The following is a 15,962-nucleotide window of genomic DNA, read 5'->3' on the forward strand; positions in this document are numbered from 1 at the left end:
TCGGTGGTCCCAGGAAGCCCCAGTGGGGGCGAGAAGTAGTGAGGCAGGGAAGGGAAGGAGACAGTACAGGGGTGTCCCTGAGCAGGTGATGCTGTGGTCATTGGGGCTCAGTCCCCGGAGATGGGGCACCTGCAGTGTGGCCCCACCTATGGGACCAGGAGTTGGCTGAGGGCTCAGCTGAGCTTACTCCAGAGGCTAGAGGAAGCCTTGGGCAGATGCAGCAATAAGAAGTTGTCAGGAAGAAGGAAATTGGCAATGAGAAGCCATTGGGGGCATGGAGAGGTGGCCTCCCAAGCATGTGCTCTCGCTCCCTCAATGGAGACGCTCATATCCTGTCCCCTATGGGCTTCCTGGAAACCCTGGTGGCGTAGTGGTTAAGTGTTATGGCTGCTAACCAAAGGGTCGGCAGTTCAAATCCACCAGGCACTCCTTGGAAACTCTATGGGGCAGTTCTACTCTATCCTATAGGGTCGCTATGAGTTGGAATCGACTTGACAGCACTGGGTTTGGTTTTTTTTTTTTTTGGTTATGGGCTTCCCGGCTCCTGCCAGTGCAGTTGCAGGTCCTGCAGCTCCTGTAGGGACAAACCCTAATTAGGCCAGCGTGTCCCCAGCTGCGTTATGCTGCCACTTGACTTCCTTGTCAGCTCGGTGGCTAAAAGAGCAGGTGGGAGGTCCTGAAGAGACAAATATTTCCTTGAGTCGGGGTGGGGGTGGGAGAGAGCCTCCCCACTGTTTTCTGCAGGGGAGGGGGAGTTGGTTCGGGTACCAGCAGTTCACAGGGCTGTTATTGTTAGGTGTCTTTGAGTTGGCTCCAACTCGTGGTGATCTCATACATGACAGAAGGAAATACTGCCTGATCCTGCACCATCCTCACAATCATTAGTAAGTTTGAGCCCATTATTGCAGCCACTGTATCAAGCCATCTTGTTGAGGGTCTCCCTCTTTTTTGCTGACCCTCTGATTTACCAAGCATGATGTCCTTCTCCAGCAATTGGTCCCTCCCGATGACATACATGTCTTACCGTCCTCGCTTCTAAGGAGCATTCTGGCTGTGCTTCCTCCAAGACTGATTTGTTTGCTCTTCTGGCGGTCCATGGTATAATCAATATTCTTTGCAACACCGTAATTCAAATGTATTAACTCATCTTTGGGCTTCCTTTTTCATTGTTCAGCTTTTGGATGCGTATGAGTTGATTGAAAATACCATGGCTTGGCTCAGGTGACCCTTAGTCATCAAAGTTACATCTTTGGTTTTTACCGCTTTAAAGAAGTCTTTTGCAGCAGATTTGCTTAATGCAATGCGTTGTTTGATTTCCTGACTGCAACTTCTATGGGTGTTGATTGTTGATCCAAGTAGAATGAAATCCTCGACAGCTTCATTTTTTTCACCATTTATTATGATGTCGTTTATGGGCCCAGTTGTGAGGATTTCTGTTTTCTTTCACATGGTGAAACCTGCAGGTGCTGAGGTTCAGAGGATTCTGGGGAGTACCTTTGGAGCACCCACCCAAATGTCCCTACCCATGTGTCAGGGAGTTAGGTTTTCCTTGCCATGGCCCTGACCTTGGCCTAGCACACCTGCTTTGGGTGGACCTTTAATGTTGTTGGAGGTCAGCTGCTCTGGCTATGAAGTCCTGACTTGGGCCTTGGCTTCTCTGCCCTCCTGCTGCAGGAGTGGAGTGCAAAGAAGCTGTATGAAACCAGAGGCCCCCTGGTGCTCACACCTGGCACTCACACCTGGCTTTCAAGTGCATGTTACTTGCCTGCCCTCGCTGTTTGCTACCTTTCTGGAGAGCATCAGTGGTCCTTGGCAACAGCCATCAGACCTCCTAGCACTTCCTTCCACCCTCCACCAGTGAAAGTTGCAGTGGGTGAGCCATCTCAGGGACGCGTGTGCCTGTGCCGGGACTGCCAGTGGGGGGCTTGTTGCAGCTGGGTGGTGAGGAATCCAGCTCCCACACTCCTTCTTACCCCCTGCTCTCTTTACTGGCGCCAGCTGGCTGCTTGGGTATTCTGAAAGCTGACCCTGAGATGGAGTTTGGGGTTAAGAGCTGTGTGTTAGGGTGAACCCTGTGAAAGGGGAGGGGTGGAGGCAAGACTAGGCAGAGGGAGAAGTCACACCTCAATGAAGGAAGCCTGGGCCCACCCAGTAGGTGCTCAGTAGTCAGCTGCCTGTATGTGAGAGTATGTGTGACTGTGAGAGTGTGTGTGTGTGTGTGCACGTGTGTATATGTGTGTGTGCATGTGAGAGTGAGTGTGTGACTGCATGAGTTTGTGCATACGTGGGGCCACAGAGTCTGCTGCTTCCTGTCCCTGCCCGGCTCAGGTGAGGGGGGTCTGCAGCCAGGCTGCCCTGAAGGGATGGAGGCCCCCAGTGGAGTGGCAGTATTTGTGGGCTCCCTACTTGCAGGCTCAGTTTCTTGAGGAAAGGGTCATTGCTCCCCTGCCCAAGGGAGGCGCTGGCTTAAGTCCAGAGCTGAGTGGGGAAGGGCTGGGGCTCCATGACCGCATACACCACCTTCCTTGAGCCTGCCTGTCCAGAGATAGGCTCAGACACCAGTCCAGAAGCAGCCCTCATCCACGGTCCAGTTGCTCCAGAGGACAGCTGTTATGTGGCCTGCCATGGGGGTGGCCCTGCTGATCTGGTGTCTTTCCTGTGGGCCACCTGCCTCGGTGCCTGGAGCCTTCCTGGACGCTGAGGGCCTGGGTCTCATCTCTCCAGTAACTTTCTTTCTCTCCCGGCCTTTGGGGCTCCCTTCCAAGTACACTGAGTCCTCCACCATCCCGTAGGGGTTTCTTCACATGTCATGTTGGGTTGACAGAAATCACCTAGTTTCGTTGAAACACTGTTTTACTTCTGATTCATATTCTTGTTTTGGGATTTTTGAGGGAAAAGAGTGGGGAAATCTCTTACTACCTTTGAGTCAGTTATTAGATGGTAGGGCCACATTTGCATCTCCCCCTTGGAGCATCAGGGTTGGGGGCACCGTCTTTGCTCTAACTTGGGTTCCATGAAACACAGCTTTGTATTCAAATTGTGAGGCCACCCAGATGTCTGGAACCAGGAATTTCAGAAGATAAAGTTCTGGGCAGACAGTGATTGGAGCCCTCACCTCCCCATCCATTGGGCTTTGAGAGACACATAAGGGGAAAGATGTCAGCAGAGTTGACCAGTGCCAAGTGGTCATAGCAGTCCTCCATGTTTCTGCAGCCCCAGCTGGCTGGCCTCCTCCATGTCTCCTGGGTGTCCTGGAGCCAGGAACCCAGGGGGAACCCTGCCCTGGGCACTGTGACCTCTCTGGAGCCATGCCCTTTGGGAAAAATGTTCAGTGCAGGATTCCCGCACCTCAGGCCAGGGTGAACCACGGCCAGGGAGGGACCGGGCTGAAGGAGGGGACTCCTGTGAGCTGGCCCCTCCTCTAATGCTTGCCCAGCGGGAGATGCCCAGGGTGGAGGCGGCCCCTGGCCTAAGGCCTGGTGCCTTCTGGAACTACTCTGTGCCCGTCAGCACAAATCTTGTCGTCTCAGCAGCTGGCCTAGGCTGTGGATCCTGGCAGGCTAGGAGCTGGGCTGGCGGATGCCAGGTGCTTCACCTGCTCAGACTCATCAGGCAGTCACGGTCTCTCTCTGGGTGTTTGTGTGTGACTCTGGAGGCCATACACAGGGATGAGGGGGACTAGGTGGGGTCCTGGTCTGTGAGTACCTGGGTAGGGAACAGGCGGGGGTGGGAGAACCCCCACCTCCGTAAGTGCCCTGACCTGCACCCCCAAACCTCTGAGGACCTTGGCCAGCCCAGCAGACCTCACATCCACAGCCTGGATGAGGGCAAGAAGGACCTTTAAGCCAGCTTGGGGAGCCTAGGGTCCCTGCCAATGGGGGACCATTAGATGCAGACAGGGAGGGGGTCGGCGTGTATATGTGTGTTTGTGCATGTGTGTGCACGTGTGATTGAAGAAGAGTAAGCCCATGTGTGTGGGCATGTGCATGTATATGCAGACGTGTCTGAAGGAGACTGAGCCCTCACGTGCATGCATGAGCTCCATGGCGATGTCTGTTCCTCACCACCTCACCTTGCCTCCCGGGGCCAGCTCTTTTGCTCACAGTGGAGGTGGTCAGGTTTCCCAGAGAAACCCCAAAATAGCCCAACTGCCCAGGGAGCTGGCCTGGCCCCTGCCTGCAGTCCAGCTCTGACCTGTTTGCCTCATCCCACCCCCAGCCCAGGCCCAGATCTGTCTCCTTCAGGACTGTGGCCCCTAGTCCCTCCTGCAATGGGCTGGCACCATTGGGTGCTGGGCTCTGGAGATGTGAGGGTCAACTCTGCTCAGGCCATTAGGGTCCACCTGGCCAGAATGGACCTCCAGCAAGAAATCTTATGAATAAGCAATGACACGCTGTGATGGGGGTCCCGCAGCAGAATGGGGGGGCCTCCAGGGAAGTAGATTCAGATGAAGAGGGAACAGCCGTGTGAAGGCCCGGACCACACCTCTGCCCCTCTCCCTGCCATGTGCTCCCAGCTGGCCCTTGGTGTCTAGGCAGCCCTGCCCAGACTCCCAGGAGGGCTGAGGCTGGGGTGTGAGTGGCGGCACCAGCCCTTGGCTGGGGACCAGGGCATGCCCAGGCCGAGGATAGAGAGGAAGGGGCTATGTGGGGAAGGAATGAGCTCATCCCAAAATAGGGCTGAAGGATCTTCCTGGCCATAAAAGGCTCTTGGACTCTGGACCCAAGGGACCCCAGACAACCTGGCCCAGCTAAAACCCCACAGCCACCTCTGCCTGCATATTCTGCCCACAGCAGCTGTGTGCCGCCATTCCTGCAGTGCCCTTGGGCAGCCATAGACATGGTAAGGATGTTTCCAGAGTTTCCAGGTGGGCGGGTGGTGGTCTGAGCCAGAGCTGGGACTGTGCGGTGGGGGAAGCTGGGGAAGGGGCCAATGCAAAAGGAGCCCCCAAAGGGCCCGATGAAGCCTGTGATCCCGGGCAGGAGAGAATAGTCCTTTTTGAAAGCTTTCCCATGACCCACTTCAGCAGCGGTGGAAGGCAGGGGTGGCCAGGTCCTGGACTCCTCCGGTTCCCTGGAGCTTTGCCTAGGCCTGGGCTGGGCTCCCTCAAACTAGTCCAAGGTATCCTTCATCTGCTGTCACCTGGCCCCATCACCTTGGCCCTGCAGCCATGCTGCTTCCTTGTACCTGTTGCCTGGCCCCTCCACAACTAGCTCCCCACACCTGGCCCCTTCCCCCTTAAGCTGCTTAGCGGTCCTCAACACTCACTGCACAGGCCACCTTCCCCTGGAACCCTGCTTGCACCCTGGATGGGCAGGGGGCCTTCTTTTTTTAACCACAGAGTCTTAGAGTGTCCAAGTGGATGGATAAGGGCGTGTGCACCATGCACCCCATGTCACCCGGGACCCCCAACCCTCCCCTGGAAAGAGGGTGGCTGAGGCCTGGCTGGGGCCCTGGAGTCCCTGGTGAGGGGGGTAGTGTGTGCCCCACAGACGGAGCGATTGACAGCCGAACAGATTAAGGAGTACAAGGGGGTCTTCGAGATGTTCGACGAGGAGGGCGACAGGGAGGTGAAGACAGGAGAGCTGGAGCGGCTCATGAGCTCACTGGGCATCAACCCCACCAAGAGTGAGCTGGCCTCCATGGCCAAGGACGTGGACAAAAACAGTAAGGCCAGGGAGGTGGGGTGGGTGGGCAGCTGGCGGGGCCACCTATGTATGTGTGTGGAAGTGATGGAGCCCATGAGGGTGGGAGGATGGGGGAAATGGGGGACCCAGCCTGCACCTCACATGGCCCCTTGCAGACAAAGCGTTTTTCAACTGTGACGGCTTCCTGGCGCTGATGGGCATTTACCATGAGAAAGCAAAGAACCAGGAGGGTGAGCTGAGGGCAGCCTTCCGAGTCTTTGACAAGGAGAGCAAGGGCTACATTGACTGGAACATGCTCAACTACGTCCCTATGGGCAGCCAGGCGAGGGCTGGTCAGGAGGGCTGGGCAGGCTGGGTGCATGTAGTCTTGGGCTGGCTGGCTGGCCGGCCAAGGCTTAGCTCAGTGTGGGGGTCAGGCAGGTACGTGCTCATGAATGCGGGTGAGCCCCTCAATGAGGTGGAGGCTGAGCAGATGATGAAGGAGGCTGACAAGAACAGGGATGGGACCATCGACTATGAGGGTGATCTGGGGGGATAGGCAGGGGGATGGGTGGGGCCCGGCAGCCGGGGCCAGGTCAGGCAGCTGATGTGTTTCTCTGACCTCTAGAGTTTGTGGCCATGATGACTGGAGAGTCCTTCAAGCTGGTCCAGTAGGAGCAGCTGCCACCCTCCCCACCCCTGCCCCCTCAGTGTCCAATAAATGTCTGTCTTGACTCTTGTGTGAGCCTCACTGTCCAAGGTGGGGAGCGTCGGTGGCTGTGAGGATGGGCCTGGGAGGGTGGAGGGTTTCCTGCCCAGCCACTAGGGCGTACTTGGGTCAGGTCACTTCTGCTGAGACACCTGATACCCCCTCCTGGCTCTGGGCTTCAGCACTCATGGCAGCTGGTGCCTGGGCGGCAGCTCCATCTCTCTGCACCCCATGGGACCCCAGCCCGCCCTCCCAAGCCCTCTCCACACTGGCAGAGGCCACTTAGATACAAACTTTATTCTGTTTCTGAAAAGCTGTAGACGTCACAGCTGGGAGGTGCTCCTGGGGCTCAGGCCTGCTGGGGAGGCCAGGGGCTGGGGCAAAGCAGCCACTTGCCCAAGGTGGGGTGGGTGACTCTCCCATCCCTGGCCGTTACATAGCAACGAAGTTGGGCTGCAGCAATGTGCTGGACGTTAACCTTCCCCCTGGACGTTAGCCTTCCCAGGGGGAAGGTGGTGGGGATGGGCTGGCACGAGGTGGTGGGAGGCAGTGGGAGGCTCCAGTCCAAAGGCTCTGAAAGAGATTTCCACCCTGCAGGGGTGCCAGGGCTACAGCTGGGGGTGCTGGGCACTAGGGGCTGGCTCCTGGGGCACTGGAGCAGCCTCTAGGCCTGAGGCCCCAGGGAGGGGGCTGGCCCTTGAGAAGGGGGTTCCGGGAAGGGGGTTCGGCCTTAGGGAGAGGGCTGGCTCTTGGTGGCTGGGCTTGGCTGTCTTGACCGCTTCATCATAAGAAGGTGGCAGTTCCAGGACATACAAGCTGTAGGCAGGCGGGGCCTCGGTGTCAGGGTCCAGCTCCCAGAACGGCAGGGGCAGCCTCAAGGCCAGTGGGTATTGCACGGAGCTGTAGGCTGTGGGAACCGGGAGGGAGTCAGCCAGGGGCAGGGCTCAGCCCTCAACTCCCACCCTGGCAGACAGCCTGGGTCTATGAGCACTCACAGGTCACCGTGCTGTGCACGGGGCTGTCACTGTCCACAGAGATGACCGTTAGGTCGCAGGGCTGCTGTGGTGAAGGCAGGTGTGGCTGGGCTTGTGCCCGCTTCCGGAGGCAGCAGAACCGAACGCAGCTGGCCGTGACCGCGCACAGCAGCAGCAGGAAGACTGCGAGCAGGATGAGCCTGGTGGGAGGAGCAAGGCCCTGCCGCTGGGCTACTGCGGCCACCAGGCCCCTGCTCCCCAGGGCAGGTACAGCCATGCCACACATGACAGGTAAGAGAGCCGGAGAGTTGTCTCTCCAGGCTTCCTCCCTGGCTGAGCCGCCTGAGGAGCCCGCCTGGCTGTCTCCCTAGGGCTGGCCAGAGGTGGCCTTGGGTTCGCTCCCAGGACATACTGTCCCCAGCAGCTGCACAGTCCTTGTGCCCAAATGACTGAGGACAGAGAACACCCACAGGGGCAAAGGATGAGGGGAGGGAGGGGTGTTAGAGGCCACTAGGGCAAGACTCACACCCGGGCCACTTAAGGTTGGGCTCCACATGGGGGCTCCAGCAGTGGCTCTGAGGCTGCCCGAATGCTGAGGGTCTGCCCAGGAGGCAGGTGAGGGCCCCAGCGCCTTCCCCTTGTGGGGAGCAGTGCTGGCATCGCCTCTGCGCTGGGACCAGCGGAGGCGGCCAGGATTGGGGGTCTGGCTTGCTGGAAGTCTGGCAGGCCTGACCCGCGGGCTCCCTCCCCGCCCTGGCTGCCTTATCCGCTGACTGGCGGCTCCGCGCCTCCACTTACCCCACGTGCCACAGGCTGCTCCAGCGGGCCTGGGGCGGGCACCTGCGGGGACGGCGGCACCTGGAGCGGGCGGGGCACCGGGCGCGGACCTCACCGCCCGACCCCTCCCACAGGCGGGGCCGGCTCAGCCCCGGCGCCCGGACCCTCCCCCCGACTTACTGGTCCGAGTGGTCGCAGCTGCCGTCCGCGAAGCCCAGCGCCACCTGTGGGGACAGGGGTGAGCCGGGGCGGGGGCGCGGCCCGAGTGCAGACCCGCCCTTCGGGGTCCAAACCCAGCTGCGGCCCGACCCACCTGCGGCAGCGGCCAGAGAGCTAGGAGCAACAGGAGTCCGCGGGCCACTGGCTCGCCCAGGGCCATCCTCGGGGATGGCGGGGCGGGGAAGCCGGCGCAGAGCCGCTTTATGTAGGCCCCGCCCCGGAGCCCCGCCTACCAGGGGACCCTCCCGGAGACACCGCCCCCGGAGCCGTCCGCCACCACAGGTTTGTCCCCTGGAGGCCCCGCCCCTCGAAGGCCCCGCCCCAGGCCCCACCCCTGGAAATCCCCGCCCACGGGGCCTAGCTCCGGAGTCTTCTCCCACCGAAGGCCCCGCCCCGGAGGTCCTGCCCAATGGAGGCTCGGCCCTCAGAGGCCCCCCCTTCCCGAGCCCCGCGTGGCACCGCCCACTCCCTCCTCGCCCGCAGGCACAGTCTGCCCGCAGGCCCGGCCACACTCTGGGATCGTGGAGCGGACACACCTCCAGGTGGGCCCGCGGTCCCTCCTCGACTGGTCCAGGCGCCCCCGGGGCCGGCCCTGTGGGGGGCGAGGACAAATGTATGGAACCAACCGCACGGCTGCGCTCTCCACAAACTACTCGAGGTTAATAGTCGAGACGCCGAGCTCTCCAAACGCGGTCGTCCCGTGACGCCTGTGGAGTCCCCCGCCGGAGCCTGCGGGGCCCCGAAGTCCACGCCCAGCGCTTGGCCCCTGGGGCCTGGGATCCAACACAGCCTGGTGGCAGCATGCGCTTCCTCTCTGCCCGGAACCCTCATCATTCTCCCGGGAGGGCTCGGGCCCATTTCTTTCCGGAGGGCCCCGACCTCTCCCCCACCCCACCACCACGGGTTAGGCCCCGGAAGGCAGGTAGTATGCCCTAGGCTCCCTGGGATCCCCAGCAAGACAGCTCCTGGTCAGGCTAAGGGAGGGGCCAGCAGCGAGGGGCAGGTGGGCCAGTCTTGTCTGCAGAGGGTGGGAGGCCCCCAAACGATGGGTGTAGTCTGTGTCCCCCGCAAAGGGAAATGTCCTCCGAGAGGCCTCCTCTGCTTTGCCCCGCGTAGGCGTCGGTAGCTGCCAGGCCTTTGCTCCCTCCCCAGCATCACTCTGCCCTCCCAGAGCCTGCCACTGTCCCCAAGCCCCCCCCCCCACCAAGCCCAACTGGTTTCTTGCCCCCCCCCCCCCTTCTTTCTGACTGAACTGAGCTTGGCTTTCGAGAACCAGCACAGGCAGGAGGAAGGTGGAACCGGCAGAATCCAGTCCTAGGCCAGGAGTCAGGGGGAGTCTCTGTCCTCAAGCAGCACTTGGGCAGACCCATAGCCGGCCAGTGGGCCAGCCAGTGAGCAGTTGAAGAGCAGCTGGCCTGGGGAGGAGATGGGGTCAGTGCCCTCTGAGGCACCTCACCTGGGGCCTGGGTCCTCTTCTTGTCCTCTCTGGTGAAGCAGGGCCCTCCAGCTTTGGCTGGTCAGCCCCACTGGGGGCAGGAAGGGACCTGGGGTGCTGCCTTCAAAGCCCAAGCCTCTGCTTGGCAGACAGTCCTGCCAAACCACAGCAGGGTCAAGGTCACTGGCCTCCAGGCCCTAAAGGCACCAAGAGTCAGGGCAACAACCCTAAAGTCCCCCTCTTCTCCACCCTGCTGAGTGAGGAGGACCAGTGGAGGGCCCAGGAAAGCCCCAGGTGCCACCCCCTCCACACCTGCAGAGAAGGCTGCACGTGCTCTGGTGGCTGCACGGGGTGGGGTGGGAGACTGTGCCCAGGGGACCAGGCTGAGTGGGCTCTGTAGGGTCCATGTCCAACAAGCCACCCTCCAGTGAGCAGGGTCGGTGGGGTGGGGTAGGGTAGGAGTGGGCATAACTCTGAGCTCAAGGGAGCATCTTCTTCTGGGCAGGGTCAGCTGTTGTTGTTAGGTTCTGACTCATAGTGACTGTATATACAACAGAGTGAAACGCTGCCCTGGCCTGCGCCATCCTCACAATCATTGCCATGTTTGAGCCCATTGTTGCAGGCACTGTGTCAATCCATCTCATCGAGGGTGTTTCTCTTCTTTGCCGACTCTCTACCTTACCAAGCATAATGTCCTTCTCCAGGGACTGGTCCCTCCTGAAAACGTGTCCAAAGTATGTGAGATGAAGTCTTACCACCCTCGCTTCTAAGAAGCATTCTGGCTGTACTTCTTCCAAGACAGACATGTTTGTTCCTTTGGAAGTCCATGGTGTATTCAATATTCTTCACCAACACCATAATTCAAAGGCAGCAATTCTTTGGTCTTCCTTAGTCATTTTCCAGCTTTTGCATGCATATGAGGTGATTGAAAATATCGTGGCTTGGGTCAGGTGCACCTTAGTTCTCAAAGTGACATCTTTGCTTTTTAACACTCTAAAGAGGTCTTTTTGCAGCAGATTTACCCAGTGCGGTACACATCCTTTGATTTCTTGACTGCTGCTTCCACGGGCGTTAATTGTGGATTCAGGTAAAATAAAATCCTTGACAGCTTCAGTATTTTCTCTGTTTATCATGATGTTGCTTATTGGTCCAATTGTGAGGATTTTTGTTTTCCTTATATTGAGGTGTAATTCTTACTAAAGGCTATAGTCTTTGATCTTCAGTAAGTGCTTCAAGTTGTTTTCACTTTCAGCAGGGAAGGTTGTGTCATCTGCATATGGCGGGTTGTTAATGAGTCTTCCTCCAATCCTGATGCCATGTTCTTCTTCGTATACTCCAGCTTCTTGGATTATTTGCTCCGCATACAGATTGAATAAGTATGGTGAAAGGATACAATCCTGATGCACACCTTTCCTGACTTTAAACCACGTAGTATCCCCTTGTTCTCTTCGAACAACTGCCTCTTGGTCTATGTACAGGTTCCTCATGAGCACAATTAACTGTTCTGGGATTCCTATATTTTGTAGTGTTATCCATAATGTGTATGATCCACACAATTGAATACTTTTGCATAGGCAATAAAACACAGGTAAACATCCTTCTGGTATTCTCTGCTTTCACCCAGGATCCATCTGACATCAGCAATGATATCCCTTGTTCCAGGTCCTCTTCTCAAACCGGCCTGAATTTCTGGCAGTTCCCTGTCGATACACTGCTGCAGCCGTTTTTGAATGATCTTCAGCAAAATTTTGCTTGTGTGTGTTATTAATGATATTGTTCTATAATTTCCACATTTGGTTGGATCACCTTTCTTGGGAATAGGCATAAATATGGATCTCTTCCAGTCAGTTGGCCAGGAAGCTGTCTTCCATATTTCTTGGCATAGAGGAGTGAGCACCTCCAGCGCTGCATCTGTTTGTTGAAACATCTCAATTGATATTCCATCAATTCCTGGAGCCTTGTTTTTCGCCAATGCCTTCAGAGCAGCTTGGACTTCTTCCTTCAGTACCATCAGTTCCTGATCATATGCCACCTCTTGAAATGGTTGAATATCGACTAATTCTTCTTGGTATAATGACTCTGTGTATTCCTTCCATCTTCTTTTGATGCTTCCTGCATTGTTTAATATTTTCCCCATGGAATCCTTCACTATTTCAATTCGAGGCTTGAATTTTTTCTTCAGTTCTTTCAGCCTGAGAAACGCCGAGCGTGTTCTTCCCTTTTGGTTTTCCATCTCCAGCTCTTTGCACATGTCATTATAATACTTTATTTTGTCTTCTCGAGAAGCCCTTTGAAATCTCCTATCCAGTTCTTTTACTTCATCAATTCTTCCTTTTGTTTTAGCTGCTCGACGCTCAAAAGCAAGTTTCAGAGTCTCCTCTGACATCCATCTTAGTCTTTTCTTTCTTTCCTGTCTTTTCAGTGACCTCTTGTTTTCTTCATGGATGATGTCCTTGATGTCATTCCACAGCTCATCTGGTCTGTGGTCACTAGTGTTCAATGAGTCAAATCTATTCTTGAGATGGTCTCTAAATTCAGGTGGGATATACTCAAGGTCATACTTTGGCTCTTGTGGACTTGCTCTGATTTTCTTCAGTTTCAGCTTGACTTGCATATGAGCAATTGATGGTCTGTTCCACGGTTGGCCCCTGGCCTTGTTCTGACTGATGATATTGAGCTTTTCCATTGTCTCTTTCCACAGATGTAGTCAATTTGATTTCTGTGTGTTTCATCTGGTGAGGTCCATGTGTATAGTTGCCGTTTATGTTGGTGAAAGAAGGTATTTGCAATGAAGAAGTCGTTGGTCTTGCAAAATTCTATCATTTGATCTCCAGCATTGTTTCTATCACCAAGGCCATATCTTCCAGCTACTGATCCTTCTTCTTTGTTTCCAACTTTCACATTCCAATAGCCAGTAATTATCAATGCATCTCGATTGCAGATTGCATGTTCGATCAATTTCAGACTGTAGCAGCTGATAGAAATCTTCTATTTCTTCATCTTTGGCTCTAGTGGTTGATGCATAAATTTGAATAATAGTCGTATTAACTGGTCTTTCTTGTAGGCATATGGATATTATCCTATCACTGACAGCGTTGTACTTCAGGATTGATCTTGAAACGTTCTTTTTGACAATGAACGCAACACCATTCTTCTTCGAGTTGTCATGCCCAGTATAGTAGACTAAATGATTATCCAATTCAAAATGGCCAATACCAGTCCACTTCAGCTCACTAATGCCTAGGATATCGATGTTTATGTGTTCCATTTCATTTTTGATGATTTACAATTTTCCTAGATTCATACTTCGTACATTCCAGGTTCCTATTATTAATGGATGTTTGCAGCTGTTTCTTCTCATTTTGAGTCGTGCCACATCAGCAAATGAAGGTCTCGAAAGCTTTACTCCATCCACGTCATTAAGGTCGACTGTACTTTGAGGAGACAGCTCTTCCCCAGTCATCTTTTGAGTGCCTTCCAACCTGGGGGGCTCATCTTCCAGCACTATATCAGACAGTGTTCCACTGATATTCATAAGGTTTTCACTGGCCAGTTTTTTCAGAAGTAGACTGCTGGGTCCTTCTTCTTAGTCTGTAACCTCTGCTGAAATCTGTCCACCATGGGTGATTCTGCTAGTATTTGAAATACCAGTGGCAGAGCCTCCAGTATCACAGCAACACGTGAGCTACCACAGTATAACAAACTGACAGACACATGGGGGAGGGACTTTATAGGACAAAGTAAAACTGCCCCATAGAGTTTCCTAAGGAATGGCTGGTGGATTTGAACTGCCAACCTTTTGTTTGGCAGCAGGGCTCTTAACCACTACGCCACCAGGGCTCCTTGCCCATAGAATCCTTCAAAATTGCAACTCAGGGCTTGAATTTTTTCTTCAGTTCTTTCAGCTTGAGAAATGCCGAGTGTGTTCTTCCCTTTTGGTTTTCTATCTCCAGGTCTTTGCACATGTCATTATAATACTTTGTCTTCTCCAGCTGCCCTTGGAAATCTTCTGTTCAGCTCTTTTACTTCATCATTTCTTCCATTCATTTTAGCTACTCTACATTTAAGTGCAAGTTTCAGAGTGTCTTCTGACATCCACTTTGGTCTTTTCTTTCTTTCCAATGATCTCTTGCTTTCTTTGTGTGTGTTGTCCTTGATGTCATCCCACAACTCGCCTGATCTTTGTTCATTATGTTCAATGTGTCAAATATATTCTTGAAATTGTCTCAGAATTCAAGTGGGATATACTAAAGGTCATACTTTGGATCTCATGGACTTGTTTTAATTTTCTTCTGCTTTAGCTTGAATTTACATATGAATAAATTGATGGTCTGTTCTGCAGTCAGCCCCTGGCCTTGTTCTGACTGATGATATTGAACTTTTCCATTGCCTCTTTCCACAGATATAGTCGAATTGATTCCTGTCCATGGGTATAGTTGCCATTTATGTTCTTGAAAAAAGGTATTTGCAATGAAGAAGTTGTTAGTCTTGCAAAATTCTACCATGTGATCTCCAGCATCATTTCTGTCACCAAGGCCATATTTTCCAACTACTGATCCTTCTTTGTTTCCAACTTTTGCATTCCAATCATCAGTAATTATCAATGCATCTTGATTGCATGTTTGATCAATTTTAGACTGCAGAAGTTGGTAAAAATCTTCTATTTCCTCATCTTTGGTTGGAGTGTATATTTGAATAAAAGTCATATTAACTAGTCTTCCTCATAGGTATATGGATATTATCCTATCACTGACAGTGTTGTACTTTAGGATAAATCTTGAAATGCTCTGTTTGGTGATGAATGCAATGCCATTCCCCTTCAATTTGTCATTCCTGGCATAGTAGACCATATGACTAATTCTAAATGGCCAATACCAGTCCATTTCAGCTCACTAATGCCAAGGATATCAATCTTTATGCATTCCATCTCATTTTTGATGACTTCCAATTTTCCTAGACTCACACTTCATACATTTCATGTTCTGATTATTAATGGATGTTTGCAGCTGTTTCTTCTTGAGTCGTGCCACATCAGCAGATGAAGGTCCCAAAAGCTTGACTCCATCCATGTCATTAAGGTCAACTCTACTTTGAGGAGGCAGCTCTTCCCCAATCATATTTTGAGTTCCTTCCAACCTGGGGGGCTCATCTTCCCACACTATATCAGACAATGTTCCACTGCTATTCATAAGGTTTTCACTGGTTAAATTTTTTACCACTCTGGGCTCAAAGGAGCATCTTCTCCTGGGCAGGGTGGGTCAGCCCTGCGGAAATGAAACCAGGTGCTGAGTCTCTCCCTGAACCCTAGTTGGGCTTTGGTGTGAGGACTTAAGCAAGGGTGTGTCTTTGACCTTTGTTCAGGGTCACTGGGGTTCTGCACCTTGGGAGGAGCCTGAGGCCTAGGTGCTGTCTCAGGGCTTTGGAACCATCTGCCCTCTCCCCTGCTCCCTGGGCCTCTCTGGGCCTGGGCAACCCTCAGCTCCAGCCTGCCTGCTGTATTCCCCATGCTCCAGGCTTGGGCCTCCCTTTGGCGGCCGGCAAGACCCTCATCCTCCTGGAAGCCGTTCCTTAGCCTTCCTTAATTGTTTGATGGACTGAAGTGTGTGTGTGTGTTTATATGTGTGTGTGTTTGCACGCGTGATCCTCCAGGGCTCTGCGCCCACCAGCGAATGACTTGGTTGCTGCAAATGTGGTGGCTCATAGAGGTTTATTGACAGGCTGTGGGGCGGCTCTCCCATGTGGCCCCTTAGGGCTGAGCAGGGCTGGTGGCTATGGCCCCAGGGGCTTAGGGTCCCAGCAGGCTCCCAGATGGCTATATCTTGGTACCGGAGAGGGGTGGGGGGCTCCAACCCTGGGCTTGCTGGTCCAGCATAGATGGGAGGCTTCAGGACTTGAAGTAGCAGCCCTGTATGTGGGGCTGGAGTCCTGTATGTGGGGCTGGGGTCCTGTCTGAGGGGCAGTGCTGAGGGTGTCCTGACTATTTGGTAGACTTGCCCAGCAGAGAGTGGCCAGGTTCCAGCGAGGATCTGCCTGGCCCATGGCTGATGGAAAGGGCTTTGAGGGGGATGAGAGGGTCTGAGACAGGCTCTGTGAAGTGGCTCCTGTGCCTCAGGGGCCAGTTACCACCTGGGCCACCAAGAGGACCTTGTAGGTCTCCTTCACGTCCCCTCTGAGTGTCAGCAGGGCTGACACCATGAGTGGGCGATCTGGCTGGAAGGGGC

At 54.4% G+C, this 15,962-nt stretch overlaps 2 protein-coding genes across 2 annotated transcripts in view; both read right to left on the reverse strand.

Annotated features, from left to right (window-relative positions):
- Positions 1-3,647: 3,647 nt before the first annotated feature.
- On the reverse strand, positions 3,648-9,109 carry TMEM52 (transmembrane protein 52). Its single transcript, XM_064279918.1, has 7 exons — positions 8,996-9,109; positions 8,773-8,898; positions 8,401-8,535; positions 8,268-8,311; positions 8,109-8,150; positions 7,332-7,510; positions 3,648-7,243 (listed from the first exon to the last, which is right to left on the reverse strand). The coding sequence occupies exons 1-7, from the start codon at positions 9,107-9,109 to the stop codon at positions 6,945-6,947; spliced, it is 939 nt and encodes a 312-aa protein (XP_064135988.1). The 3' UTR covers positions 3,648-6,944.
- An 845-nt stretch (positions 9,110-9,954) lies between these two features.
- The window catches only part of CFAP74 (cilia and flagella associated protein 74), a 94,793-nt gene continuing 88,785 nt past the window's right edge, over positions 9,955-15,962 (reverse strand). Inside the window, exon 36 of the mRNA XM_023552509.2 lies at positions 9,955-15,951. Within this exon, the coding sequence (XP_023408277.2) occupies positions 15,850-15,951 (102 nt within the window). The 3' untranslated portion in view covers positions 9,955-15,849. The remainder of the gene's footprint in view (positions 15,952-15,962) is intronic.

The sequence above is a fragment of the Loxodonta africana genome, chromosome 3 (assembly GCF_030014295.1).
Source record: "Loxodonta africana isolate mLoxAfr1 chromosome 3, mLoxAfr1.hap2, whole genome shotgun sequence".
NCBI lineage: Eukaryota > Metazoa > Chordata > Mammalia > Proboscidea > Elephantidae > Loxodonta > Loxodonta africana.

Coding starts and splice junctions, on each gene's coding strand:
- TMEM52 (XM_064279918.1), bottom strand. CDS start 9,109: ATGCTGCCACCAGGCTGTGTTGGATCCCAGGCCCCAGGGGCCAAGCGC. Junction 8,899..8,995: donor AGGCGTCACGGGACGACCGC/GTTTGGAGAGCT, acceptor CGCCCCCCACAG/GGCCGGCCCCGGGGGCGCCT. Junction 8,536..8,772: donor TGCCTGCGGGCGAGGAGGGA/GTGGGCGGTGCC, acceptor GTCCCCTGGTAG/GCGGGGCTCCGGGGCGGGGC.